Source organism: Oreochromis aureus, linkage group 5, assembly GCF_013358895.1.
Source record: "Oreochromis aureus strain Israel breed Guangdong linkage group 5, ZZ_aureus, whole genome shotgun sequence".
NCBI classification, from domain to species: Eukaryota; Metazoa; Chordata; class Actinopteri; order Cichliformes; family Cichlidae; genus Oreochromis; species Oreochromis aureus.
This window is the reverse complement of record NC_052946.1, coordinates 22,135,863-22,162,023: the sequence shown is the minus strand read 5'-3', so window position 1 is coordinate 22,162,023 and position 26,161 is coordinate 22,135,863. Positions and strand designations below refer to the sequence as shown.

The following is a 26,161-nucleotide window of genomic DNA, read 5'->3' as shown; positions in this document are numbered from 1 at the left end:
TGGAAACATTTTTGTAGCCTTTTAATTGCATGTACTTAACATCAATACTTTTCTAACATGGCACAGAGGTTTTTTACAGGACTTCGCAAAAACAAAAATTAATAATAGTAATAATAATAAATAAGTAAATGTTTGGAGTGGCGAGCTAGTTTGATATAGTAGCTTCCTGTCCTGATGTTCTGACATACTGACTGTGAGAAAAACAATTTTGGTGGACTCTGGCATATTCTTATGCTACTGTTCCATTATTAAGACTGATTTAACTTATTGCATATTTAAAATAAATTTCCCTCCCTAATTGTAAAGGTAATAGTCCTCTTGTTTATTTTAAGCTTCACAGTCAAAGATTATTAACCTGAGTGCTCAGAATTTCTACAACTTTTTTTTAATGATGTTTTATTTATTTATGATATTACTTTTATTAAGGTTTGTCAATACATGTCACTGTTGCTTACTTTAGAAAATGATAGAAGTTATTCAGACTGCCTTAACTATACGTGTGTGTGTGTGTGTGTGTGTGTGTGTGTGTGTGTGTGTGTGTGTGTGTGTGTGTGAGAGAGAGAGAGAGAGAGATGCTACATTCAGCACTACTTGCATAACAAATTACGCAAATTAAATATACAACAGTACAACTGAAAAAGAAAATAAATTATAAACTTCAGGCAAAACATCTGCAGGCTAAATAAAAGACAGTACTTTCTGACTGTCCTAAAATTTTACAAACGTTAACAGTCGGGGAAAAAACGACCTTTTGTGTGTTGACTCAGCGGTGATAAAGGAGGAAAACAAATCAGAATAAATATTTATTTAAAAGTCATACAGAACTAATGCCAGACACTAAACTGTATTCAAAAATATAATCATATTCAATCATTAAGTTTTTTCCTCTTTGTATAAAAACATTTCAGCAACGTTATCAGTTAATGTGAAAAATACATTTAAAAAAAGGTTTTAAAAAAGACTGGTCCGCTAACTCGGATCTTGCGTAACAGGTCTTGGCTCGATCATTATGATTTCCAGATTAAAGTCGTAATTGTATTTCGAGAAAAATTCGAAATGTGGAGATTACACTTGTTGTTTCAAGCTGCCAAACAGTAATCTCAACATTTCTTTTTTTTTCTTGAAATCATGAAGAGTGTGTGTGTGTGTGTGTGTGTGTGTGTGTGTGGCAATGATAATCCATCGTACTTTCTAAAGGGTTGTTCAAAGAGTTACTTTTAGTACTTATAACTCAGTCCTCAATTTGGTGTCATAACATAGCCGCCGAATTACGCCTATGGTGCTACGGTGCAATTCTTTATGTGTCTGTGTGTGTTTTTTTTTTTCGTTTTTGTTTTGTTTTTTGTCAAACACCGAGGAGGATTCTTCCCTCGGGACAGATACCGAGCACGCGCACACCCACGGAACACCTGTGGGCGGAACTGATTTTGACAGGTAAGCACGTTTCTCCACCGTCACGCTCGCACTGCCCCGAAGAGGAGGCTGTTGGTTATGTTATAACTTCTGCACGCACAGCGAATTGCTACATGTTGAAAGAATTCTGTCAGAACCCAAAAAACCCCAATAAAGTAGTGAGCTGGACTTCACTACTTCACTGAGCAGTCGGCTGCTGGCCCGACAGTCTTGCAAAGCTCGGTTTGTGGCCTCATAGTCGGACAGTTAGGTAACAATTAAGTAACATTTAGGTAAGCTCGTGCACATCTGCATGACACGGTCCCCAGCCCGTCCCTCCAGAAACTCGGGGACTTGTGCCAGTCTTACCATTAGGTAAGCTCTCTGCACAGCAGCATGGCAGACACTCTGTGCAGGCTCTTCCATTCCTCCACAAAGAGCACTTCAAAAACTGTTGAAGAGCGTGGCAAGTGGGGCAGCAAAAAGGAGTTCATCCTGTCTGTGGCCGGTGCTATTATTGGACTTGGCAACGTGTGGAGATTTCCGTATCTTTGCTACAAGAATGGCGGGGGTGAGTATTTCTGTTATTCTCCCCCTTTAACCAATGTGCAGTGCAACGTCTGAGCCCCCGAAACTCTTTCTTCCCCATGACAAAAAACACAAACAGACTACGACCAGTAGACTATTGTTTTATTAATCCCTGATGACTTTTTCTTGGTTGGGGGGGGGGGGGGTCTAATAATTAGTTGATGAGCAGCTTAGTTTTCATTGCCAGATTTATTCTGGGGTTTTTTTATTACAAAGAAAATTCCTTCCGCCTTTTTTCTAGCCTAATTTGAATTTTACTTATTAATCTACAGAGTTTTAGGCGCATGACAAGAAGCAAACAACCAAAAGTGCGCTGCATGAATGCAACAGTGTTTTGGCAAAGGGCAACAAGTTACCAATCAGAACAAGTTACAAAGTACCATGTGATGATGTCAGTGTAATAAACAATAAAGTAAGTAAAACATCCCAAAAGACGAGTCATTCATTATATTAGTAAATGTTGACAAGAATAGCAGCGGGTTAAACCATCGGTATATAAAGGTGGACCAGAAGACAAGCTCAGGAACCGCCTTTAAGTCAAAGCGCAGGGCGTGGAGCAGGAGTCAGCGTGAATTTGACGAGCCAGGCTCCGCAGAGACTTCACACCTGTGACGTAACGCAGTACCAAACCGCTGCAGTGCGCAGAAAGTCCCACAGTACATACTTTTGGTCGCATACGGAGCTTATTATCACCACTACTGGCGCACACCCCAGGACTGCTCCTCACCAAAAAACAGAAAACAGTCTGTCCACACTGATGCACAGACCGTGGAGCTGCTCGTTATAGTGTCCATGTGTGTTTTTAATAAAGATTAGCAGTAGGGTTAACCGGTAATAAACAAAGCCAAAAGTCGTCGTTTGAGATTTATAAGTGCGAGGAAAAAAAATGCGGGTAATAGAAACAAAATGTGTCATCAGAGAATGAAAGCTGAAGTGATTTGGCAGTATGTTCTAAACTACGTCAATGTGTCAATTTTAATGTCATTTATAACAAGAAGAGGAGCGATTTGGCACCAAAAACAGGTTTGTACCTCGACAGCTGCAAATATTAATCTCAAAGAGGGTTAAAGGCCACATTTACCAGCAAGTTTACTTCAGCTGCCAGAAAGGTGTGAAAGAATGTGTTCTGTGACACTTCAATGAATTACTTAAAGCTCTTTATGCTGCCTTCCCTCCAGAAATACATGATACTTCCAGTTCTCAGCTAAACCAAACCCAGCCTGTCCCATCTCAAGAACAGGAGCTGCAGCCCAGGAGTCTTGACTTTGCCTTTTTTTTTATTTTAAATAAAGCAAGGTTGGCAGGGTACAAATTTGTTAAACTGGACACTTTTGAACAGGATCTCAAGAGGGACTGGGTTTCTAATTGTACCTGCAAGCCTGACCTGCTGTGTATCACCTTTGTTTACTTGTTATACCTAAGAAATGTTGAAGAGTTTCAATTTTTAGGGGTCACCTTAGATCTCACCCTTACATTAAAAAATCAACCCTAACACTTACTCGCATGCAACGATGCTCTCTCACTTCCATGACTGTACATCATGCTGATCCACCAGACCACTTCACAAATGTCATATATGTATTAAATGTAACATTTTGATAAACCAAAAATTTATTCAGATATACGTTTAGTACACAAGATTATCTGCCACCTCTAAATAATGCTTGAAATGTACATCCAAATAATTTGAAAACTTGTACAGATTTCCATGGCTTTTGATGTGAAAAGATGATTTTTTTATTGGATGTTTTTACTCAGTCTTATGAGCATTAATGTCATTATTATGATTGCTTCTTTTTACCACCAGCCATAAAAGGCTGGGGAGTATTTTCATCATGCGGGTGGGCAGCTTGTACACCCAAGTAGGAGTGGAGTTTCAAATAGATCCCACAGGTGTATCTACTAAAAAATCTTGGCCTCAGGGTCAGGGGTCAGAGGTCAAGTTTTCTAAAAATCTTGTGGATGCAATAACTCGAGAAGGAAGTCACCTAACATTTTGAAATCGATACCATAAGTGCATCTACTAAAAATCTCCAACGAGTTTGAATCTCAGTGACCTTGACCTAAAGGTTAGAGGTCAGAGGTCAAGTTTTCTGAAAATCTTGTGAATGTGATTACTTGAGAAGAAGGCAATGTAGGATTTTAAAACTGATACCACAGGTGCATCTATTAGCAGGCTGAGGGGTTCCACTGGCCACCGCCAGTATTTTAATTGTTGTATAATTCTGTATATCTGATTAACACTTTGATACATTTTGCGTGATTTTCAATTTGTCAGCATGTGTATCTGTAGGTATGTAGGTATGCACGTATGTGTGTGTGCTTGCACATGCATGTAGGTATGAGTCTTGGTGTGTCTCTGCTGATAGACTTTATAACTGCGTCTCTCTGGACAGCAAATGAGCTAGCTGCTAAATCTGATAAAGAGCATTGATCTCCTTGTGTGATTCATTTCGTACGTAGTGTCTGAAAGAAATAAACAATAAACAGGATAAACAACAACAATAGTGACTTGTGGTGGTTTCGCCAACACCTTTAGATATCCTTCTGAGACCCAGCCTATTCATTTAATGGACATTTGTTTTTGGTTTCTTGACTTATTTAGGCTACTGAGTCCTGATGTGCTCGATATAGGGCAATGATCAGTCATATCTCATGTGTTTGTGTGGCCTCTTTTAGCTCCAAAGAGGCAGGAAATCACAAAAAAAGTTCAACTGAAAGATACTTTTTTCCTCGGTTCTCAGGAGGATATCATGCTATTACTGTATTTCAGTCCTGTTATTTTCACTGCTAACATCTACTGCCCTCTAAGCAGAGCCAAGCTATGTTTACTGTTTACAGTTGTTTTTTTCCCACCTCTAGGTGCTTTCTTAATTCCTTACGTCCTGTTCCTTGTGACCTGTGGCATACCTCTGTTTGTGCTGGAGACGGCACTGGGCCAGTACACCAGTCAGGGGGGGATCATGTGCTGGAGGAAGGTCTGCCCCTTATTTGAAGGTGAGCTAACCACTGGGATTGTGGTGAAGCAGATCAATGAGGAAAAAGTGAGGGAATGCAATGCTAACAGTAATGTTGTTTCCAGGCATGGGATACACCAGCCAAATGATCATTTTCTATGGAAGTATCAGCTATATTGTGATTTTAGCCTGGGCTTTTCTCTACTTGTTCTCTTCCTTCTCTGGAGAGTTGCCATGGGCCACCTGTAATAACACATGGAATACAAGTAAATTCAATTTTCTTTCCCACATATACATCAACAAATTACTGCCTTAATTGTTAAATGAATTTTAAGTATATAATGATTTGATTGAAATATTAATATGCAAATATTCACACAACTGTATATTTCTGAAATACTAAAGCTAATGTTCACAATATGTAATGCAGTATTCACTTACTGATGTGTCAGCAGAGCGTGTTTAACAACATTTTGATACATTTCAGATCGTTGTGTAGAAATAAACAACTACAATACCACTGCCAACTGGACATCACCTGTGAATGCATCATCTTCTGTTGTAGAGTTTTGGCAGTAAGTCACTAATCGGACATAATTTGTTAACAATCCTCAGCATTGTTTCGAAATTCATGTAAAAATTCAGATACGTGTGTGCATTACGTGGCTGTTAGCATTAATGGTAATTTATCATGTAGTTTGGAGGGCTCACATTCACTATATGAAGTAGACCTAGTTAGTACAAGGGGGGATCATTTTTTTCCCTTCAGAACTCCCTCAATTCTTTATACCATAGATTGAACAAGGTGCTGGAAACATTTCTCAGAAATTTGCACCACATCCCAAAGGTGCTGGATTGAGATCTGGTGACTGTGGAGGCCAGAGGGGTACTCAATGTCATATTCAAGAAACTACTTTGAGGTAATTAGAGCTTTGTGACATGGTGCATTATCCTGTTGGAAGCAGCCATCAGAAAATGGGCACACTGTGATCATAAAAGGATGGAAATGATCAGCAATGAAAGTCAGAGAGACTGTGGTATTTGAACATTGCTCAATTCATGTTGTTTACGCCAGTTCATGTTGTTTACCGTCTGAATGTCGGAGCTCATCAGATTAGGCAAAACTTTTCTAGTCTTCAGTTGATCAACTGTGGTGAACTTATTGGAACTATAGCCTCAGTTTCCTGTTCTTAGGTGTTTGGTATGGTCTTCTGCTGCCGTGCATCTGCTTTGATGTTTGTTGCGTTTTGCATTCAGATATGGTCTTCTGCATGCCTTGGTTGTAACGACTTGGTAACTAATTGGTTACCAATTAGCGTTACTGGCCTTGCTGATGACCTCTGGCATCAGCAAGCTAATGGTTTTCTTTGACCATTAGCTATAAACTGTAGAAATGGTGGCATAATCCCAGTAGATTAGTGGTTTCTAAAATACTCCAGCTCCAACTGGCTTATCTGTAATCACATTCAGAGTCATGTAATTCACACTTCTTTCTCTTGTTGTTGATGATCACTTTAAATTTCAGCAGGTTGTCCTGACAACATGTAAGTGCATAAATGCACCGACTTGCTGTCTTACTGGCTGATTAGATATTTACATTAATACAGAGTTGTACCTAATAAAGTGGCCAATGAGAGTAAGTGTCATTAACTATTGTTTTTCTCTGACTCTAATTGCTCATTAGGGGATAAATATGCATGCAAGTATGAACCTTACTTAATAGAAGTCTGTGCATTTATTTATTTATCATGCATTTGGATTAAAAAGACAAACAAATAAACAGAGAAGAGAAAAAAAATATTTTAGGTTTGGAAAAACTAAACCCCGCTTTAAAAGAAGGAAGGCCAAAACATCTTTGGTGAGCTCTAAATTTTTGATTTGCATGAACAACCTTGTTAGCAATTTACAGGGAAGATGCTATTGAGTCTGATCCCAGGATGCTTTGCCACACGTTCTGCAGACAGAGCTGACAGTATTGTAAACAGAAGTTTCAGGGCATTTTTGAAAAATGTTTCTGTTATGATATTTACATATATGTTAAATGGGGTGGGAATCACAGAGTAACTAATGGTAAGAGACTATGATAACAGATCTTTTTTTCAAAACACTCATTTGCCATACATGATGGTATTTGTGTATATACTGGCATATACTTTATAACACCAGTAAAGTTTTCGAAGAATTTTACTTGACTTTTTAAAATGAGAAGTGCAAATTTAGAGGAAATTATAAGTAGTATGAAATGTCATGTGTCTGTTAAGTAGAGTTAAACTGTTATGACACATTTAAAATGTGTAGAAAACCAAAACTAAATAAAAATCTTACAGAAATATCATTTTGATAAACGTTTAGTGTGAAGATGCTTTAGCTACAACCAGTTTTCCCTGAAGGGTCTGTTACTTCTTTTAACATTTTGCTATCAGTGTGTAGAGATCTACAAACTGTTAAACTGATGTCTCAGTCACTTTTTTTGATATTTCTCTGTCAGGGTGGAGCATAGTTGCCCCTGGCATTAAACACTTAATATGGCCAGAATAACTGAAAACACCCATGTACTGAAGGTGTGAAAAGCTTTTGCATGTTGAAGCTTGTGTTATTCTAAATAGTTTCATGAGCTTCAGCTTCAACAGACCTTTCATGCCAAACCCAGTGACTTCTCAATCAATATGTAAGTAATAAAAAATAACAACAACACTAAAAGTCTGGATTCCATTCAGATGTACATGTGCCTCAGCATTTTAGTAGTCTACTGTGCAAATATGCTGACATCAGGTTTCTAGCCACACTCACTGAATCTTCATTTTTAAAGTCTTTGTAGGTTTTACCCAACTACACACATTGCTTTAAAAGACCGTTCCATACACTGATCGCACGTCTTCTTTCAGGCGTCGGGTGTTGAATATATCCAGCGGCATAGAGAACTTGGGAAGCATACAGTGGGACCTTTCTCTGTGCCATCTTCTAGCATGGGTCATCTGCTACTTTTGTGTTTGGAAGGGAGTAAGATCCACGGGAAAGGTAACACTAAAAGTTCAAATGTTGAGTTGCATTTTATACCCTCAGCAGTTTTCAGCAGTTGTCAGTGGCTTTCAGGTTCTGGCACAGAGTCATTCAGATTCATTGATATTTCATGTTGCACAGTGTCTTTGTAGCTGTTGCCAATTTTATTGTGAAAATCTAATTTTCATTTATTTGGAGTTTCCATATAGATAGATGTTCTGCATAGTTTCTAATCTGGATTAGGCACACCTGTTAGGCACACCTGTTTCCTAAATTTCCCTTTGTGAGCTTTGTATATTGGTTTGTTGTGTAAGCATGAAATTACATCACCTACTGACATAAAATGTTGTTAAGTTGTAGTGGAGGTGAGATAATCAGTGGCTGCATAACAGAAAGGTTATAAAATCCTAAATTGTTTCGGTACTGAGCTCAAATTACCTATTTGCCACTACTTGTTCTCCAAGTGGTTAAGGTGTGGTGTGGAAAAAAAGGAAACAATAAGAGCTCCCAGACATCCACTGCTTTTTTCCCCTCAGGCTGCTGCCACGGCAGCGGTTCAGTCTCACATTTACACATGCCGGGCTTTCATACAGCGTATTCAAACCACACCACAACACATAACAGCCTCAGTTGGCACAAATGAGGGTTATGAAAGCTAGTTTTGCAACTGTTATGAAATATACAGCATCCTCTTAATAAACTAATTTTAATATTCTTGTACTTCTTTATTTTATTTCTTGATCCTGTGTGTCACACATGATTTAAATTCTGGTCATGGAAGTGGCAGTTGAATAAGAATGGTATTATGCATTCGGTGTTACCTCACAGGTGCAGTCGCAGAATCAGATTTTGTATTATGTGATTAATCATGCATGATTTGACTTGGTTTTATAAGTCTATTTAGAAACGGTGTGTAGGAAATGTGTGTGTGTGTGTGTGGGGGGGGTGTCTGTTGACTTGCTGAATAATATCTTGATGCTGACATTAACAGCATGGCCTCATCATAGCATGTGGTCATAAACAAGTCATTTAAAACCTAATTTTATTTTTTTTTATATATATATACAGGCTGCATATTTCACAGCCACATTCCCCTTTGTCCTGTTAGCCATGCTGTTTGTCAGAGGACTGACCCTTCCTGGAGCCTTCCATGGTATCAAGTACTACTTGTACCCCAATCCTGAACGGCTCGCTGACCCACTGGTATGATTCAGCCTCATTTCTTAATTGTTTCAGGTTTTCCTGCAGCAGTGTTTCTGAACTAACAACTTGGTTTACAGGTTTGGATGGACGCTGGAACACAAATATTTTATTCCTATGCCATATGTTTGGGATGCCTGACTACACTTGGGAGCTACAACAAGTACAACAATAACTGTTACAGGTGAGCTCCTTGCAAAGATGTGACACACATTTCACATTTGTATGTCAGTGGCTGTCTCAGATAGACATTCAGTCACCGTGCACTTGTCTAGTCTTACTAACCTCTTAAAGCACTTAAAGACTACAGATCACATTTTAACCACACATTCATGTAGTGCTTTATTCCATGCACTTTGTTATTTATGTATTCTATGGGCAGACTCCACTAAAACCATATTGGATTACTGGCGACCGCAGTCCTTGAGAATCCCTGGGAAGCTGGAGGGTCACTCCAACTGAAATCTGTAGCAGCTGTAGAACTGGTTTTTAAACCTCCACATTGAGCTCACTAAAGCTGCAGAGACAAGCGGTCTCTGCTGAGAAGCACTTTGTAAACTGAATTAGCCCCTCGAGCACTACCACAAACAGAATAGTAACCAGTGGGTAACAATGCAAGTGTTTCCCACAGCCCATTATCTTTTTGTTGTCCTAAAAGAAATGATGACAACATGCTTTCTTTCTGATTTACAGAGACTCCTTTTATCTTTGCTTGTTGAACAGCGCGACCAGCTTCATGTCAGGCTTTGCCATTTTCTCAGTTCTGGGTTACATGTCGCAAAAGCAGGGTGTCGACATTGCTACAGTCGCTGAGTCAGGTATGGATGTCAGTCTGGCTTTTTTACTTCATCCATTATACATTTGGCCTGGTTTGTCTGTTAGCACCATTACTCAAAACATACAGACATATTAGCATGAAAGCTTGTTATTTCATTTTAAAGTTGATCCAAATACAGCTCTGGACACAAGAATATTTTAAAAAGCTTCTTTAACACTGCGGGCAGATTAATTCTTTCACACAACACATGTATCAAATTCAAGTAAGAGGAAAGTTTTTATCTAGATGTTCTCAAGATAATAAATATTATGAACTCAGCTGGATCCAGCAGCTCAGTTAATGGAAGCAGCTTTCAGCCTTGGCGGAGGTATATGATCCTGAACTGCTCTTATTTTTCATTTTTATAGTTCAGATTTTTAGCCTGAAATTTTAAAATTATCCACAAGCATACAGGATCAGCTCTGGCACTAATGACTTTGACACCACAAGGCATGATGTTGGGGAATTTTCCCAAGCATGGAATGATTGTCCCTTGTTTCCCAAGACTTGGAGCAGCTTACGCTTGTAATGCTGAAACTTTCATACCCCATGCTGTGTAGTGTTTGCTCAACTACTGCCAACCAAAATTCAATAAGAATGCCACTCGGGGTTTCTGTAGTCAATAAAAACCCCAACACATGAATGCAGGCACACATGTCATTATCAGATGGTCTGTCGGTCAATATCATAGAGCCATATTTGTATTTGTGGCCATCAGGCTGTTCTGCTTAGCAGTGGCAATAGTTAGTTATTATTAATATTTCTTCCCTCACACCTAACTGGTTGCAGCAGATAGCTGCCACTCCCCTGAGTCTGCTTCTGCCGGAAGTTTCTTATCATAAAAAGGGCGTTTTTCCTTCCCACTGTTGCCAAAGCGCTTGCTCATAGGGGGTCAAATGATTGTTGAGGTTTGTTTTTTTATCTCTATTATTTTTGAGCGTTTACTATAAAATATAAAGTGCCTTGAGGAGACTGTTGGAAGCATAAACCTAATGCATCTGTCTTTCCCGGCTGTCGTTTTGACCTACTATGTGCAAAAAAATACTATTATTATGGAAAATGCTGCTTTCTACAAACCACAACCTGCTTCCTGGAGGCATACAGACCTTCTGCATACCTCCAGGCACTATGCATGCGTTTTCTATCTACAGAAAGTACACCTTTTCAAGGTTTTACATATCAATAAATTTAAAAAATGCAGAAGCAGTGTATGAAAAACTAAGCGGACTCCATGATTTATTAGCTGGTGGAACCATCCTTAGCAGGAATAACTTTTTTTTTTTTTTTTTTTTTCGCTCTCTGCTTCTTAAAGCATTGCTTCACTTCACTGAGGTTCACAGACATTCATTTATCCGCATCTCTCTTGAGGTCCCGCAACAGAATTTCTGACCTCTTAATTTCAGCTTGAATTTACACTTATTTAAACTATAAACAGTCAGGACCTAACTGATTACTCATTTTCTATTCCTACCGTTTAACATTTTTCAGATTTATTTGATCCAATCTGCATTTCCTTAACAGTTGTTCAACTCCGTGTTGACCATAAAGTTGTCATTTAGAAACACTTTGGCATCGGTTTCACTTTGTAGGTCCAGGCCTTGTTTTCATAGTCTACCCACAAGCTGTGACCCTGCTGCCTTGGCCTCAGGTCTGGTCTGTGTGCTTTTTCGCCATGATCATCTTGTTAGGAATAGACGGTCAGGTGAGTTGCAGTCTTTTTTGTATCTCCTAAGAAAATGTAATGCAGTATCGTTATTTTTTTCTCCTGGTTAACTTACCTCGACACTAACCTGTCTTTGTGTAATTCTGTAGTTTGCAGGTCTTGAAAGCATCATGACCTCTTTGACAGATGTCTTCCCCTCCCATTTAAGGAAAGGATATCACAGAGAGCTTTATCTGATGCTGATCTGTGTGCTTTGCTATCTGTTTGGCCTGTTATTGGTGTCACAGGTGAGATGTTTAAAAACCAAATGATTATTATAACTTTCATGCCTGAAATTCATTTCATAAAAGTTGGAAGAGTGGCAATGCAAGACCGGAAAAATATAGTGCTACAAAATAAAGATGGTTGTGTAAATCTGAATATTTAATGGCGCCTTCTTTTTATGTGGATCTTGTGCAGTGTTTTGTAAATGCCCCAGGCTTGGTTGGCTTGGTATCATGCCTGGTGGGTATAACAAAATGGAAATCAAAACAAAGGAAGCACAAAAATCACAACAATATTGAGTGCAAACTTTGAGTTAATAGCAATGTCAGCTTTGGTGGGTGTTGAATTCCCTTTGTTTCAGATTCTATTCAAAATTCTTATTGACAGACATGTGTGGGACTTGATGGACTCATGATCACAACTTTACTTTTTGTGTATGATGTGGTCCTTCAGGCTTCATCAAGTGGCAATTTACTGGCAAATGGGAAGCAGCAAAAATGAGAATTATCACCTTGAAGTCTGAAGCCATGTTTCATAACTTGAAAAGACTGGAATGCTACTCCAAGTTGGTTGGTGTTGCTGCCACATGTAGAAAAGTTCAAGTATCTCAGGGTCTTGAGTGAGAAGAGTGGTAGGAAGAGTAACAGGGATGTTCATAGACTCACTTAGAACCATGAGCAATGGGTTGTGATCAAAAGGATAAGATTGGAAATAATGAGCAAAAACTGATGTACTATAAAGTGCTTCTGGGGCTTAGCCTTACAGTTACAGAGGGGTTTGGTCAATTTCTAGGCGAGGTGTTTTAAGAAGTGTTAGGAAGGATGGCCCAGGAAGGACACACCAGAGTGATGGGGGTGTGGGAATCTCATCAACCCAGACTTGAGTGGAGAAGTGTTTGTCTTTCAAAACTGTGGCAAATGGTTCCTTCAGTTCACAGTGTATTAAAAAAAGCTTAATGTATTAGTAAACATGCCCTTGTTTGGAGATTTTTTAAATCTAAGGTTAAGATTTCTTTATTTATACCCATAAGTAAATTTGCTTTACAGAAAAATAATAGCATTTGGCATTCCTTCACAAACACACATACCTAATGAAACCTTACAAAACACATATGTACATAATCTGTTGTTGAGATTTTGTCTTTATGCTTCTTTTAGTAAAATATAGAGTTCACTTTGCTTTCTAAATTTGTAGGATATCAAAGTTGTTGAAAAAAAGCGATATACCAGATAATAAGTGTGAATAAGAACAAGATTAACATGTTGAATGTTTTAATTTTAGGCTGGCGCATACATTCTGCAGATCTTCGATCACTATGTTTGCAGCGGTCCTACTCTTCTGCTGATGGCAATTTTCCAGTCAGTTACGATTGGATGGATTTATGGTAAGACAAAATTGTTATTGTTATAAAAGTCTTTGATTTTTATGTCTTTTTATATTGACGTCCTACTAACTGTCCACTATTATTACCAAAATATATGTTGTAATTCTCTATACATGCTGAATATACATACACAGGTAGGGCTGGATATACAGCGCGAAGCCTTTTTTGTCGTTAAAAAGCAACTGTCAGGACCCGCTAAAGAGGCACACTGTCAACTGAAAGCATCTTATTGTATCTGTAGAAATTTTGAAATGTACTGAATTTAATGCAGACGGAAGATATTTGCGAGATGTTATCATTTTTTTGAAAACTGACTGTTTTCACTTATTTTCAGTCCAGTCCTTGTACCGGCCCATTTTCAGAGGAATGTTTTGTTTTGTTTGTTAAACACGTAATTCAAGGGATGAACTAGTGTTGTGTCTACAAATAACATAGAAGGAAAGAACTGATTTTAAATGATATCTTTAGGCAAAAACATAATTTATTCCCTCTTTTTTGGGTGATTTGATGAAAAAATGGCATAAAATAGTATTTTTGCACCAACAAGGTGATTCTCAAAGAACTATTAGCTGAAAACCTGGCATATATTAGCATGATATGCAGCGTGTCCTTAAAATAATTAGAGGAGCCTGAACAATTGACGAAGGCCTCCTCCTTAAATTAAAGCTGAGCGTGTACAGCCCATATTCACTGTATAATTGTCATTTGAAAAAGTGTTCATTGTAAAAACCGTAAAAATATAATTTTAATATTAAATATTAAAAGTTAAACACAAGCTTTCTAGTAAACGGTCTCTGTTCTAGGTGCTGATCGCTTCTACACCAACATTGAGGACATGATCGGATACAGACCTCTGTCACTGATCAAGTACTGCTGGCTCTATGTCACTCCTCTCATTTGCAGTGTAAGTTTCTAAAGAAGGTTCTGTAAACAGTTTATCAGTATATCAATATTTTCATCCCATAATGTTTATCATTTTTTATTGTTTTCCTGTAAAGGGAACACTTATATTTTTGCTCCTGAAGTACACCCCACTGAAGTTCAACAACACCTACGTGTATCCTTGGTGGGCTTACTGCATTGGCTGGTTCCTCGCACTGTCGTCGCTTTCTATGATCCCAGTCACTATGATCTACAAACTGGCCAAAGGAAGAGGGACTCTCTGGCAGGTCAGTGATGTTGTTAGTGTCACCATTTGGTTATTTAGATTTTTAATGACTATTTGAATTGATAACCTGATAATAACTGACAATATTAATTCCTTTACCAAGCGTCTGAAGACCAGCTCCCGGCCTGCAAGTGATCTTCGAGGAATGGAAAAGGAAATGATAAATGTCCATCATTCACTAAGTGCGCCAATATAACTGTTCAGCCATATTCACTAAAATGCAAATCTTTAAACGTACCTTTTAATTTGCATTTTAATTAATACTTAAGGTGTGGGTCCTCTATTATGCACATATATGGTGGCTGGTATTAATATTTTTTATAAGGTGAAAGGGTCTATCTGAAGCACGAGTCTATCTGTTAGAGGTTACTACACTAATATAGGGCCTCTGATATGACTTCAAATACCTCAAACCCTAACAACAATCACATTTTCACTTAACTTTTTACTTTAAACTCACTATGAACACACAGATGTTTATAGATGTTTATAGGCAGGGCATTGTTGACAGCATGTTATTGAAAAGAAACTTGCAATTAATATTCATAGACCAACACAGTGAATAGAAATTTTAAAACTCATTAAAAGTGTTCACCATGACAGCATAATCAGTTTTTTTTCTTTTTTAGAAACATAAAAGCAATTTCTTTTAGTGTTTAAAACTGTGAAAACAAAACACGTATTCAGTTTAACACGTTTTAATTTCCCCTAATAAGTCTTTGAAACTGCAACACCAAATACAAGTATTTATTCTTATTTTTTATGATGAAAGTATTTACATTTTTTATTGATTTCCTACATTACATCAACTGCTACTTCTGTTACAATGCGTTCTGGGGGGTTTTTTTTATATCAAAATGTATACATATATTCATACAAACTGAAAAGTAAAATCCTGTTTTTCTGTTCCTCTGTCAACCAGAGCCTGTTTTAAAAATTATATCTATGTTTTTGAAATCTAAATAATTTTAAAACATTTTTTTTTCCATTCTCACATTAAGTTCTAAATAATTAAATAACATGGACACCTGCGTAGAAACACCTTCATAACTTTTAAAATAAAAAAGCTTCACTAAGCTTGTAGCTTTATTTTGGTTAATGCTACAACATACAAGATACAAAATGCTTTATAACGTACACATGAAAAATAAAACGCACATTTTATAGAACAAAGTTCAAGGATTTTAAACAAGCACTGAACTTAAAATGTTGTAATGTCGAGGGTTGCACATCTAGTTTACTGTGTTCTGAACTATTGTTATGTTTATATTCCTATATTCTTTTGGTTAAAATGCACTGAATACAAGCAATAGAGGTCAGTTTTATTTTGTTTTTTTACTTCAGACTCCTTTAGTGCCCCCTCCTTTTTTTAATTACCTGGAACTGAGGAGTAACTATGAAATTGTGTCCTTTGGAAAGATTCCTCCTTGACATTTTCTGGCATGTATTCAATGTTGCTTGTACTGCACACAAATATCAGGAAACACTAGGCTTAACGATCCATATGTATTTTAAGAATTCAGAGTATATTTACTTTTTTTTATCAACATGTATAATAAACCAAATAAATATACCTTTTCATGTCTGTCAAAACGTGGTTAGATGTTTGCTGCTTACATTTATAACTGAACTCTTAAACATTACTTTTACTTTAAGGTGCATTGTATTTTCTTGGATTATTGTATTGGTTAAAAGACTTTTTAAATGTGTCTTGATATTTGACCTTGAATTTTTATAACAAAATACTTTGGGGAATAATTTAGCTTTCACTGTGAAGGCTTTTGTGTAATTTAAGTGAATATGATGAGTGTGACACATACACACTCTATGGTGCGGGCCAACCCATGACTGATCAGTTTCTATTGTGTCTTTAGAGCATTGACAGTTTGTTTACGATCGTTGTCATGCTGGAAAATAAAGCATTTTACAGATATGTAGTAATCAATATTTGATTGATACTGCTTGCCATTTAATTGCTCTTGTGGTTTTAATTTTGTTCCATGCGGAGTTAACACTTACACACGATGTAATAATCAATAATTTGGCTTTAATACTTAATTTGTTTTGATAGTGATAACGAAGTAAGAATGTCTAACAGTTTGGTGGGTTAATATTGTCTACAGGCTATTTGCACAGCTAAAGAAAACACAAGTTTGACTTACATTAAAAAGATTTTTATTAAAAAAAAAGCAAACAAACAAACAAAAAAAAGTTTCATTTAACTGGATACATTTGCTCTGAGAATTTTGATATCATCAGCTGGACGATCTTGGCTGTTCGTCTCCACCATCCCAATCCGGTTCAGCACTCCCATCCCCTGACACACTCTTCCAAAAATGCTGTGCTTTCCATCTAACCACTGAGTGGGTGCGAGGGTGAGGAAGAACTGACTGCCATTGGTGTCCGGCCCCGCGTTGGCCATCGCCAGAATACCGGCACCTAACAGGCACAGAAACAATGAGAAATTAAATTTCCTCACTATCAATTATCACGAAGATATTTATCAGGATCACTGGACTCAGTTTATTCAGCTGTGAACTAAAGAAATGTTTCAAAAACACCAGAAACCTTTACAAATTATTGGTATATATGAACTCTACTGAACCTTTGAATCTAAAAAGGAAGCATCCATGTGTGAACATGTGCATACAAATACTAGATTAAGACATTAGCATTGACACACATAAATAATTTGAAGGATTTGCTGCAGGGCTTTTCTTTCTTTATAAGTCTATAAAAGCCTTTCATCTACACATCTATCCCAGTGTTGTTCTCCTGTGTGCATTACCTGTGAATTTTAGTTCGGGGTGTAGTTCATCCTCGAACTGTTTGCCAAAAATGGAGGCACCACCTCGACCTGTTCAGAAAACAAACATCACAAGTGGCGCATTTGGTGAGTTTACTGAAGACGATGAACATGTGAAATTAGAGAGTAGTGACAGGGCCACTTTATTAGGTATACATATTCAACTACTCATTAATCTAAATACCCGATCATCCAATCACATAGCAGTAACTCTGTATGTAGACATGTTCAAGACGACAATAAAATTTAAGCTGAGAATCAGAATGCAGAAGAAATGTGATTTAAGTGACTTTGAACTTAGCACGAGTTGATCACACAACCATCTCCAGGGTTTAAAGAGAACAGTCTGAAAAAGAGAAAATTCTCTGGGCAAAAATGCCTTGTTGATGCCAGAGCTCAGATAAGAACGGACAGACCTCTTTGAGTTGATATGAAGCCAGCAGTAACTCAAATAACAACAACCAAGGTATGCAGAACACACAGCGTATTGAAGCGTGAAGCAGACGGGATACAGCAGGTCACACTGAGTGCCACTCCTGTTAGGTAAGAACATGAAACTGAGACTACAATTCACACCGCTGGTGTTAATGGTGTGGGAGATATTTTCTTGGCACACTTTAGGCTCCTTAGTACCAAGTGAACTTCATTCAAAAGCCAAAGCGTGCCTGATTGTTACTGCTGACCATGCCCATCTCTTTATAACCACAGTGCGCCTATATTCTGATGGCTGCTTCCAGCAGGATAATGCACCATATCACGGAAGTCAAATAGCCTGAAATTGGTTTGATTTACATGACAATGAGATCGCTGTACTCAAATCACCCGCAGAGTCACCTAATCTTAATCCGATAGAGCAGGGGTCCCAAGCTCGTGGCCTGGGGGCCACTTGCGGCCCATATAGTGACGTGAAGAAATTTTTTTAAAAAGCAAAAAATGATTTAATATGAAGGCAATATGAGCAGAGTACAAACATGTTGAGGGATTGGCTGTGTTAGTTCATAACACTATATAAAACTACGAGCATTAATATGCTGCTTCAACAGCCCCCATGATTCCATATAAGAATTTTATAACCTGGCTGGTTTACAGCCAAATGAGCAGTAATGTAATATTAGCCAGCATCAACACCAAAACTTTATTTATGGAGTTTGCTTTGTGCACAGTCATAAAACAGTCATGTCAGTTTATTAGGGGAGGGGAAAAAACAAAACAAAACACACAACACATTGTAAATTGGAACAAACTATAAGCATTTAGCTTACTCAAAGCATGGACCTGTTACCTTATATGTGGACAGTGGTACCCAAGCACTTATCACTATCTTATGAACCCACCTGTTCCTGTGGGATCTCCTCCCTGCACCATGAAGTCTTTGATGATCCGGTGAAACTTGGTGTTGTTGTAGTATCCTCTTCTGGACAGCTCTGCGAAGTTCTTGCAGGTCTTTGGTGCATGGTTCCAGTACAGCTCCACCACAACAGTCCCCATCCTGCAACGCACGGCCGGTTAGCATGTCTTTAGCGGCTCTGAATAGCAAAGAATCCCTTACACTGCTTTTTAGAGGAAACATGCTCTGCTTTATGCAGTTTGTTAAAAAGATTATTTAAAAAATACGCCAAGTTTATTAACGCGACAGACACCAACACTTCAGGTTCCTCAAAGCTAGCTGAGTTAGCATCCAGTGTTTCATTGGGGACTTACGTCGTCTCCAAAGCCACTGTGGGAGGCTGCCATGTGTCCGGAGGAATCCCCGACATTGTCACCTCAAACAGTAAGCTACAACAGTTGTGAAAAAATGTTTAGTTTAACTTTAATTTAAATAAGTAGCCAGGAATTTATTAGCCCAGCGAATTCATTCAACACATTTCAAAAGGAGTTTCTTCTTCTGTGGTTTGCCGAGCATTTCCTTTGAATGTGGAAGAAAGGCTGCCCTCTGCTGGACGAACTAACATGTCGCCTTTACAGCGTAAAATCAAATTTTTATGAAAACCAAATGTTTTTTATTGTGTTGCTTACGTTTAGCATTCTTTATCAGCAGGTCTGCTGCAGCTTCCCACAAGATCAGAACAACAGACGACTTTTTAACAGTGTTGTTACTAAGAATAAACTAAAAACTCCATTACAAACCACATTTCATTTTCATTTAGGCTTTACTTTGCAAAAAAGAAAAAAAAAGAACCTGTCTTAAAGTTTGGTTATCTGGAAATACATTTTGTCTTGATAATTTCAAAAATGAGATTTCCTCATATGTATGATATACTAAATATTTTTAACAAAAGAAATTCATATCATCATCATCAGTAGTAGTAATAATAGCAGCAGTAGTACAGTTTATTTCATTATAAATAAAGTGCTTCCAAGGTGCAGTAACACCTGTATCTTATGCGTCTGAAGGATCCCTGGTAAGATTGTAAGAGGAGACGCAGAGCCAGCCTCAGGGGGTGCTGATCCAACCAAGCCTGAAAAGGGAAAGGAGGAGATTTATTTTTTTTATATTTACTATTGCACCTGATACTTGTTCACAAAGGGCCAGGTAGATTTCGACATCTTATTTCCCCTCCATGAATAAAAACATCATTTAAAAACTGGGGGAGGGGTATGTGTGGTGTGTGGGTGTATGTATTGCCCTGTTTGGAGTTTGAAGATTATACTGCGCAGTATCTTAACTGCCCCAAGGACAGAGGCCTCTGATGTTATGCCTGGAATCTGCTGGACCCACTCTCCTAGTTTGCGGCTTACAGCTCCTAATGCTCAATAAGCAGCTGGAAAATGTAGTGGCAACATGAGAAGTGAACTTCTGGTGTTAGACAGACAGACAGCACAGCATGTCAACAGCAAGTCAACACTGCTGAGCCACAGCATCAGCTGCTTATTTTGGATCCAAGATTTTTGTTTAATTACTTCAGTTAAAGCTAAAAATATTTTATTTGTCATAATAACTTAACTTAAATGTCTTGATAGATAAAAATGACCAAATTATATAATTGTCCAAAAGTTATATTGACATTACCGTGCATTTATACTTATCACTCGTTTGAATTCACTTTAATAAAATGTTCTCCTTTAAACTCAAATTTGATCCCACCATCACTCCGGTTAAAGCTTTTTAAGCTTTATGTGCTCTTGAAAAATAAAAGTATCCAGTGGTGTAAATACTGACAGGCATACTTCAAAATCCTTCTTAAATTGCTTCCTCAGGATCTTATAGGACCTAATGACTGAACAGATCAGGCCTGTGTGTTGTTCTTTTAGTTTCCAGAAGTAAAATTGAATACAAGTCCTACTCTCTGGAAACATTTAGGGTTGCCATGCATGTGTGGACAGATGCTCTGTCCTTTTTCTGAAGAAATCTCTGTCTCTGAATCAACATTGTATGTCCTTTGGTTAGTAAGTTTGCTGTTTGGTCCCAAAAGGCTGATTCTGTTCATCTGGACGTAGCGTTTTCAGTGGGAGAAATGTTTTGTGACTCATCCAAGTGACATCACTCATCTCAGACTGAAGACTGAAGAAGCTACGTCCAGATGAACAGAAACAACCTTTTGGGATTTACTTACCTGGATGGTTGAGCATGCAGATTTTATTGTTTGGTGTTTCTCAGTTATTTCTCTTTTTTTTGTCACCTCACACCTCAACCAGTTAAGACAAACGGCTGCCTACCCTGATTTTGATTCAGTCAGAGTTTTCTCTCTCTTGGCAAAGAGTTGTTTCCTTACTTCTGTCACCAATAGGAATAGTTTTCCTGGGGATCTATGTTTACGTACACTCATCATGGGCGTGAATGTCAGGGTAATTTTGGGCTTTTAATGAATTCTAGGGTGGATGGTTGTACATCTACAAAACAAGAAACACTGCACACCATGGTAAGGAATTTCTTCTGTATTTTTATTTCTGGAATTATTCTTAAAAGCATTGCACAAAAGTGTAATACATGTTATGGTTCGTGTTGTCAAAGCAGGATTTGAATTGAAGGTTTTCCTTAACCGGGTTTGAGTTTACTCTCTCATTCATCCCAGGCTTGTTGATGATCAGTCATGGTCACTGGGTGATTCTAGCACCCCATGTTGACCCTGTCTAAAACTGCCACTCAACAGGAGAAAATACAAAATAGGGGAAAAAGTTAGACTGCCTGCTCTGCCATGAAGGTCAAGAACACAAAGAAAGAGAGAAAAGTTGCTACTTTCACAGAGAAATGTCAACACAGCACCATAATCCATGAATCATGGTTTGGTTTCAAACAACCTTTATCAAAAGTGACTTCCACAACTTCAGTGGAGAGTTCAGTGGAGTTTAGCATTATTAAATTTAATTGGCTGCAACAATGCCAGTTTCAAGAGGCTTCATTGGTTGGGAGATAAAGGTCCTGTCAGAAAGAATATTAAATTACAATCTTGCTGAATGTTGATTAAGCATTTACCATTTACATCCATAAGAGGATGTAAATGGTAAATGGCCTGTATTTATATAGCGCTTTAATAGTCCCTAAGGACACCAAAGCGCTTTACATATCCAGTCATTCACCCATTCACACACACACTGGTGATGGCAAGCTACATTGTAGCCACAGCCACCCTGGGGCGCACTGACAGAGGCGAGGCTGCCGGACACTGGCGCCACCGGGCCCTCTGACCACCACCAGTAGGCAACGGGTGAAGTGTCTTGCCCAAGGACAGAACGAACGAGACTGTCCAAGCCAGGGCTCGAACCGGCAACCTTCCGATTACAAGGCGAACTCCCAACTCTTGAGCCACTCCAAATTGTATTAATCCACACCTAGAACTGATAGAGAAGCCTTATATACACTTCAGACCTTCTTCCCACCGTTCATTTGATACTGGACTGCCCAGTTCTTCCACCCAAGTCTCTCTGTGATGACTGGTATTTACTGGCACCATAAAAGCAGTGCTAAAGAGCGAGAGATCAAATACTTCGAATGTGGCTGTGAGACAAGTTGTCATGGTATCTGCTTGCCCATCTTTTCCATCTGTTTCTCCCCTTCTTTGGCTCTCTCTCTGCCTCCTCTATGTCTCATTAAATTCCTGTGTTCACTACCTACAGGTTCCCTGGCTTCCCTAGCTGGCACATCTGATTGTAACCCACTGTTCACTCACTTGGACTATTTAAGGATTGACTCTTTTACTCGCTCTCCATTGGGTCTTTCTGTCAGTTGGAGTATCATTCAGTCTCTATAGTGTAGCAAGCTTTCTTTTCTGTGTGACTTACCCTTTATCTCGATGTGCTTCTTGTGAATCAGTGAACATATCCAGTCTGGTTCACATATCTAACCACTCTACAACAGTGTCATTCAAAGATGTTCCCTTTGCCTGTGAAACATCCACAGCACATCCTCTGTGTGTTCTACTTTAGTGGTTGCCAGGGCTGTAAAACTGCTCCAGAAATAAATGGTGACAAGTGGGATATACTGACTTGAAGGAAGCAAAGAAAATGGGGCAAAGTAAAGTGGTATCTAATGTGGGACTGATGGAAAGAGGTAAACTTATTATCAATGTAACGATATCCAATACAGCAAAGTATTTATCTCCAGTTCAGTTTTTTTTGTTTGTTTTTTTTTTGACATATTTCTCACACATAGATTTGAAATAACGATTTTGACTTTTTTAAGAGAAAAAAGCTAATAACTGGTTGTTACACCCCTGGCAGCAAGAACTCCAATCAAGCATTTGCAATAACTGGCAATGAATCTTTTACATTTTGACCTATTCTTCTTCATTGAGTTGTTTTAATTCAGCAGCACTGGGGGACTTTTGAGCATGAACAGTCCTGTTTAAGGTCACGACGATGCATCTCACCCTGATTTAAATCAAGACTTTGACTAAGACACTCCAAAATCTTCTCTTTTTTTGAGCCATTCACAGGTGGGCTTGCATAGCCAAAGTGCACTTGAGCTTCAATGGATGAACTGATGGACATTCTCTTTCAAGATTTTCTGGTAGAGAGCAAAATTCAAGTTTTGCTTCATTCCAGTCGGGAAATTTTATCATTACTAAATATTCCACTGTCAGCTGTTAGTGGTGTTATAACAAAGTGGAAAGAGTGGGAATGTCAATGCACTCTAGAGCAGTGGAGCTGTGGTCTCTGGAGTGACGAATCACACTTCTCCATCTGGCATTTTGCCTCCCCAGAGCCCGGACTTCAACAATATTGAAGCAGTGTGGGATCATGTTGACAGATAACAGAACAATGGGCAGCTAACATTCAAAGAAGAGCTTTGAATGTCTTTCGAGAAGCCCGGAGAACTATTCCTAAAGACTACTTAAAGAAATTTCAAGAAGGTTTGCCTAGGAGAGTTGAAGAATAAAGCTGTAAATATTGATTTTCAAGCTCATAGGATTATACAAACCCTGTTTTTGCCTCGCATATTTGCATGTTTTAATTAACTGCTGCACCTATTACCTAGCAAAACATAAAGAGACGAGGTGCAGCTCAAGACTTTTGCACCACATTGTACTTGTTTTTCATATGATACGTATTATATTTTTGATTTCTATTTGATATTGTTAATACTAATAGTTCTAATTGTTCTTTTGATTAACTAAAATTATACATACAAAATACAACTTTGTATGTATTGTATTGTATGTATTGTATTAAAATTATGCATGCAGGATTTTTATTTGTAAAGAAATATTTTAACACTTTGGTATCAAAACTTAATTTTATTTTCTGAATAGTTGTTTTAATCAAAGAGAATTTGCCGAAAAGAGTAAAGCACTTGCAGGAAAGCTGAAGAGCCAACACTGGCAGCCAAGGAGGAAAGTATCAGTCTCCACTCAGAGAGAGGGATCAAAGATCCTCAGGTGCCTCCTGCTGTGACTTTGAAATAGTGAGATGCTCATAAATAGTCCTTGACGAGAAGAAATGACGGAAAGGAATACGAGTAATTTGGTTACTGGATACTTGGAGGCAACATAATACTAGGACAAGTTAGGAGGGAAGTAGAAGAAAGCATAAATATAAAGTGATACATGAAATAGAAATCATTAATAGCTGAAAAATCAAAGTCATACATTTAGTTTCCTAGACATGGACAATTTAGTTCATCTAAAAAGTAAATAGAAAGTTTCTTATTGTTGTTGTGTTTGCTCAGCATGTGTCACAGTAAACAGAACAGCAACTTTTTAACATTAACCTCATCAAAATTAACTCCTGCAGATATGGTGACAAATGGTTGAGTTTAACTTTATTATCACAGTAGAATACATACCCATCAATTAATCTGAAACTGAGAAAACCAGTCCTGTTAAAGATACCACATCACTAAAGTTTATTGCACCAGGTCTGCTACCTGTTGCAGAAACTGCAAAAGGACATTATCAAAACAGAGCCAAATGCAAAAAGCGCTGTACATCCTGAGCACAAACACACCGTGAGGAATAACGGCTACACCATTAAAGTTCACCAACCTAGCTAATGAGTGAGCTTATATAGACACTCACATGTAGAAAGAAAATTAACCCCTAAGTGATATATTATTTGTACAGATCCTTGCTGATGATTGATTTCTCTACATAGACAAGAACTCATGTTCCTCACAGCCTTCTACACACCTGTTGGGAAGTTCAGGTGCCTCAGGTTACCATTTGGATTCAAGTGTGCCCCGGAAACTTTTCTAGCACATAATTATGGGCACATATTCTGATGTGAGACTGATGTTTAGAGTGTTATGAAAATAATGTGAGCTCAAGGTTAACTTTATCAGGAAATGTTTCAGGCAGCCAGGAGAACAGAGAGAACAACTGTGAATGATTGTGTGAAGATGCACTGCTACCTAGTTTTGAAGTTAATGTTCTCACGGGGCATATTTCATGTCAGCTCATCGATCCAGATGAGGCCAAAGCAACGCTCTCCAGATTCAGATAATAAAGACTTCGCTGAGACTAGAGAAACTTCATCTGAAAGGGCATTGGGTCATTTAGTGGGCAAAACCTGAGGCCTGCTTTAAAAAAATATATTTTACATGACATGCTTACTGACCAGTGTGAAGCTGAATCCCACTAAGGTTGCTTCTACCCACTTGCAAGAAAGGTGGTTACCATCCTCAAAGATTTTGTCACATATTCACTCATGTGAAAATAAAGTTTTCAACAGACTGTATGTAGCCCTGTGAAAAAGTGAGTGTTTACTGCTTGCACAGGAAATAAGATGCTAATTACTTAATTACAAATTGCACACCTGGATAGGCACAGAGCTGAAAGGTCTGTACATTATTTACAGCAACATAAGCTCCTCTCCACGTGACCTTTTTCAAAGTAGGCCTTGTATATTTCTTTAAGACAATGCTAAACTGCATGCTGCATTGTGCACACTACAGTATAGCTTCACAGTAGAAGAGTCCCAAATTTTCCCTCTAAAAATAAACAAAATATCTATAAGTCTTCATTATTAGGAAGGCAACATGGTGCTAAGACATTTAGCTGAACTTCATCTGATGGAACGAAATGTACACAGGCACTGCACACAGAAAATAGCATATAATGAGGCTTTAGAAATTCTTGGCCTCCTGGCAAAGACTCTCTTGGGGGCCTCAGTATTAAGTATTGGAAATTCCTTGCATGATCCTTGCATGTTTTATTACACAAAACTGTAATAATGTATAACAATATACATGAATGCAAGAAGACTGAGATGAAGCTAATCTCTTTTTTTAACTTGGTTAAAATATCATTTATAGCTCGTTTGAGACAGTGAACCCTGCTTTGTAAGCCTTCAATACCATGCTCAAAAGGAGATTAGTCACACATACTTCTCTCTCCTGTTTGTCGGCTATATGCTGGGAAATTACTTTTGGGTATAAATCTAGAGGTCCCCCTTGTGGCCGTGCAGTTCATAAATTAGATAAGCATTAGGTAACCCAATACAAATCTACATCAGACAGTCCCCAGCCAGTCAATCCAGACACTCAAG

The 26,161-nt window shown here is 38.2% G+C and overlaps 2 protein-coding genes across 2 annotated transcripts; one reads left to right on the top strand and one right to left on the bottom strand.

Moving 5' to 3' along the window:
* The first annotated feature begins 1,429 nt into the window (after positions 1-1,429).
* Positions 1,430-16,406, top strand: LOC116313681 (sodium- and chloride-dependent GABA transporter 2-like). Its single transcript, XM_039612388.1, has 14 exons — positions 1,430-1,963; positions 4,843-4,977; positions 5,063-5,203; positions 5,425-5,512; positions 7,823-7,955; positions 9,006-9,140; positions 9,218-9,321; positions 9,831-9,955; positions 11,544-11,656; positions 11,767-11,904; positions 13,163-13,265; positions 14,069-14,169; positions 14,264-14,434; positions 14,537-16,406. The coding sequence occupies exons 1-14, from the start codon at positions 1,789-1,791 to the stop codon at positions 14,627-14,629; spliced, it is 1,755 nt and encodes a 584-aa protein (XP_039468322.1). The 5' UTR covers positions 1,430-1,788; the 3' UTR covers positions 14,630-16,406.
* A 179-nt stretch (positions 16,407-16,585) lies between these two features.
* On the bottom strand, positions 16,586-19,144 carry ppil1 (peptidylprolyl isomerase (cyclophilin)-like 1). Its single transcript, XM_031731464.2, has 4 exons — positions 18,941-19,144; positions 18,574-18,728; positions 17,222-17,290; positions 16,586-16,872 (listed from the first exon to the last, which is right to left on the bottom strand). The coding sequence occupies exons 1-4, from the start codon at positions 18,994-18,996 to the stop codon at positions 16,652-16,654; spliced, it is 501 nt and encodes a 166-aa protein (XP_031587324.1). The 5' UTR covers positions 18,997-19,144; the 3' UTR covers positions 16,586-16,651.
* Between the last annotated feature and the right edge of the window lie 7,017 nt (positions 19,145-26,161).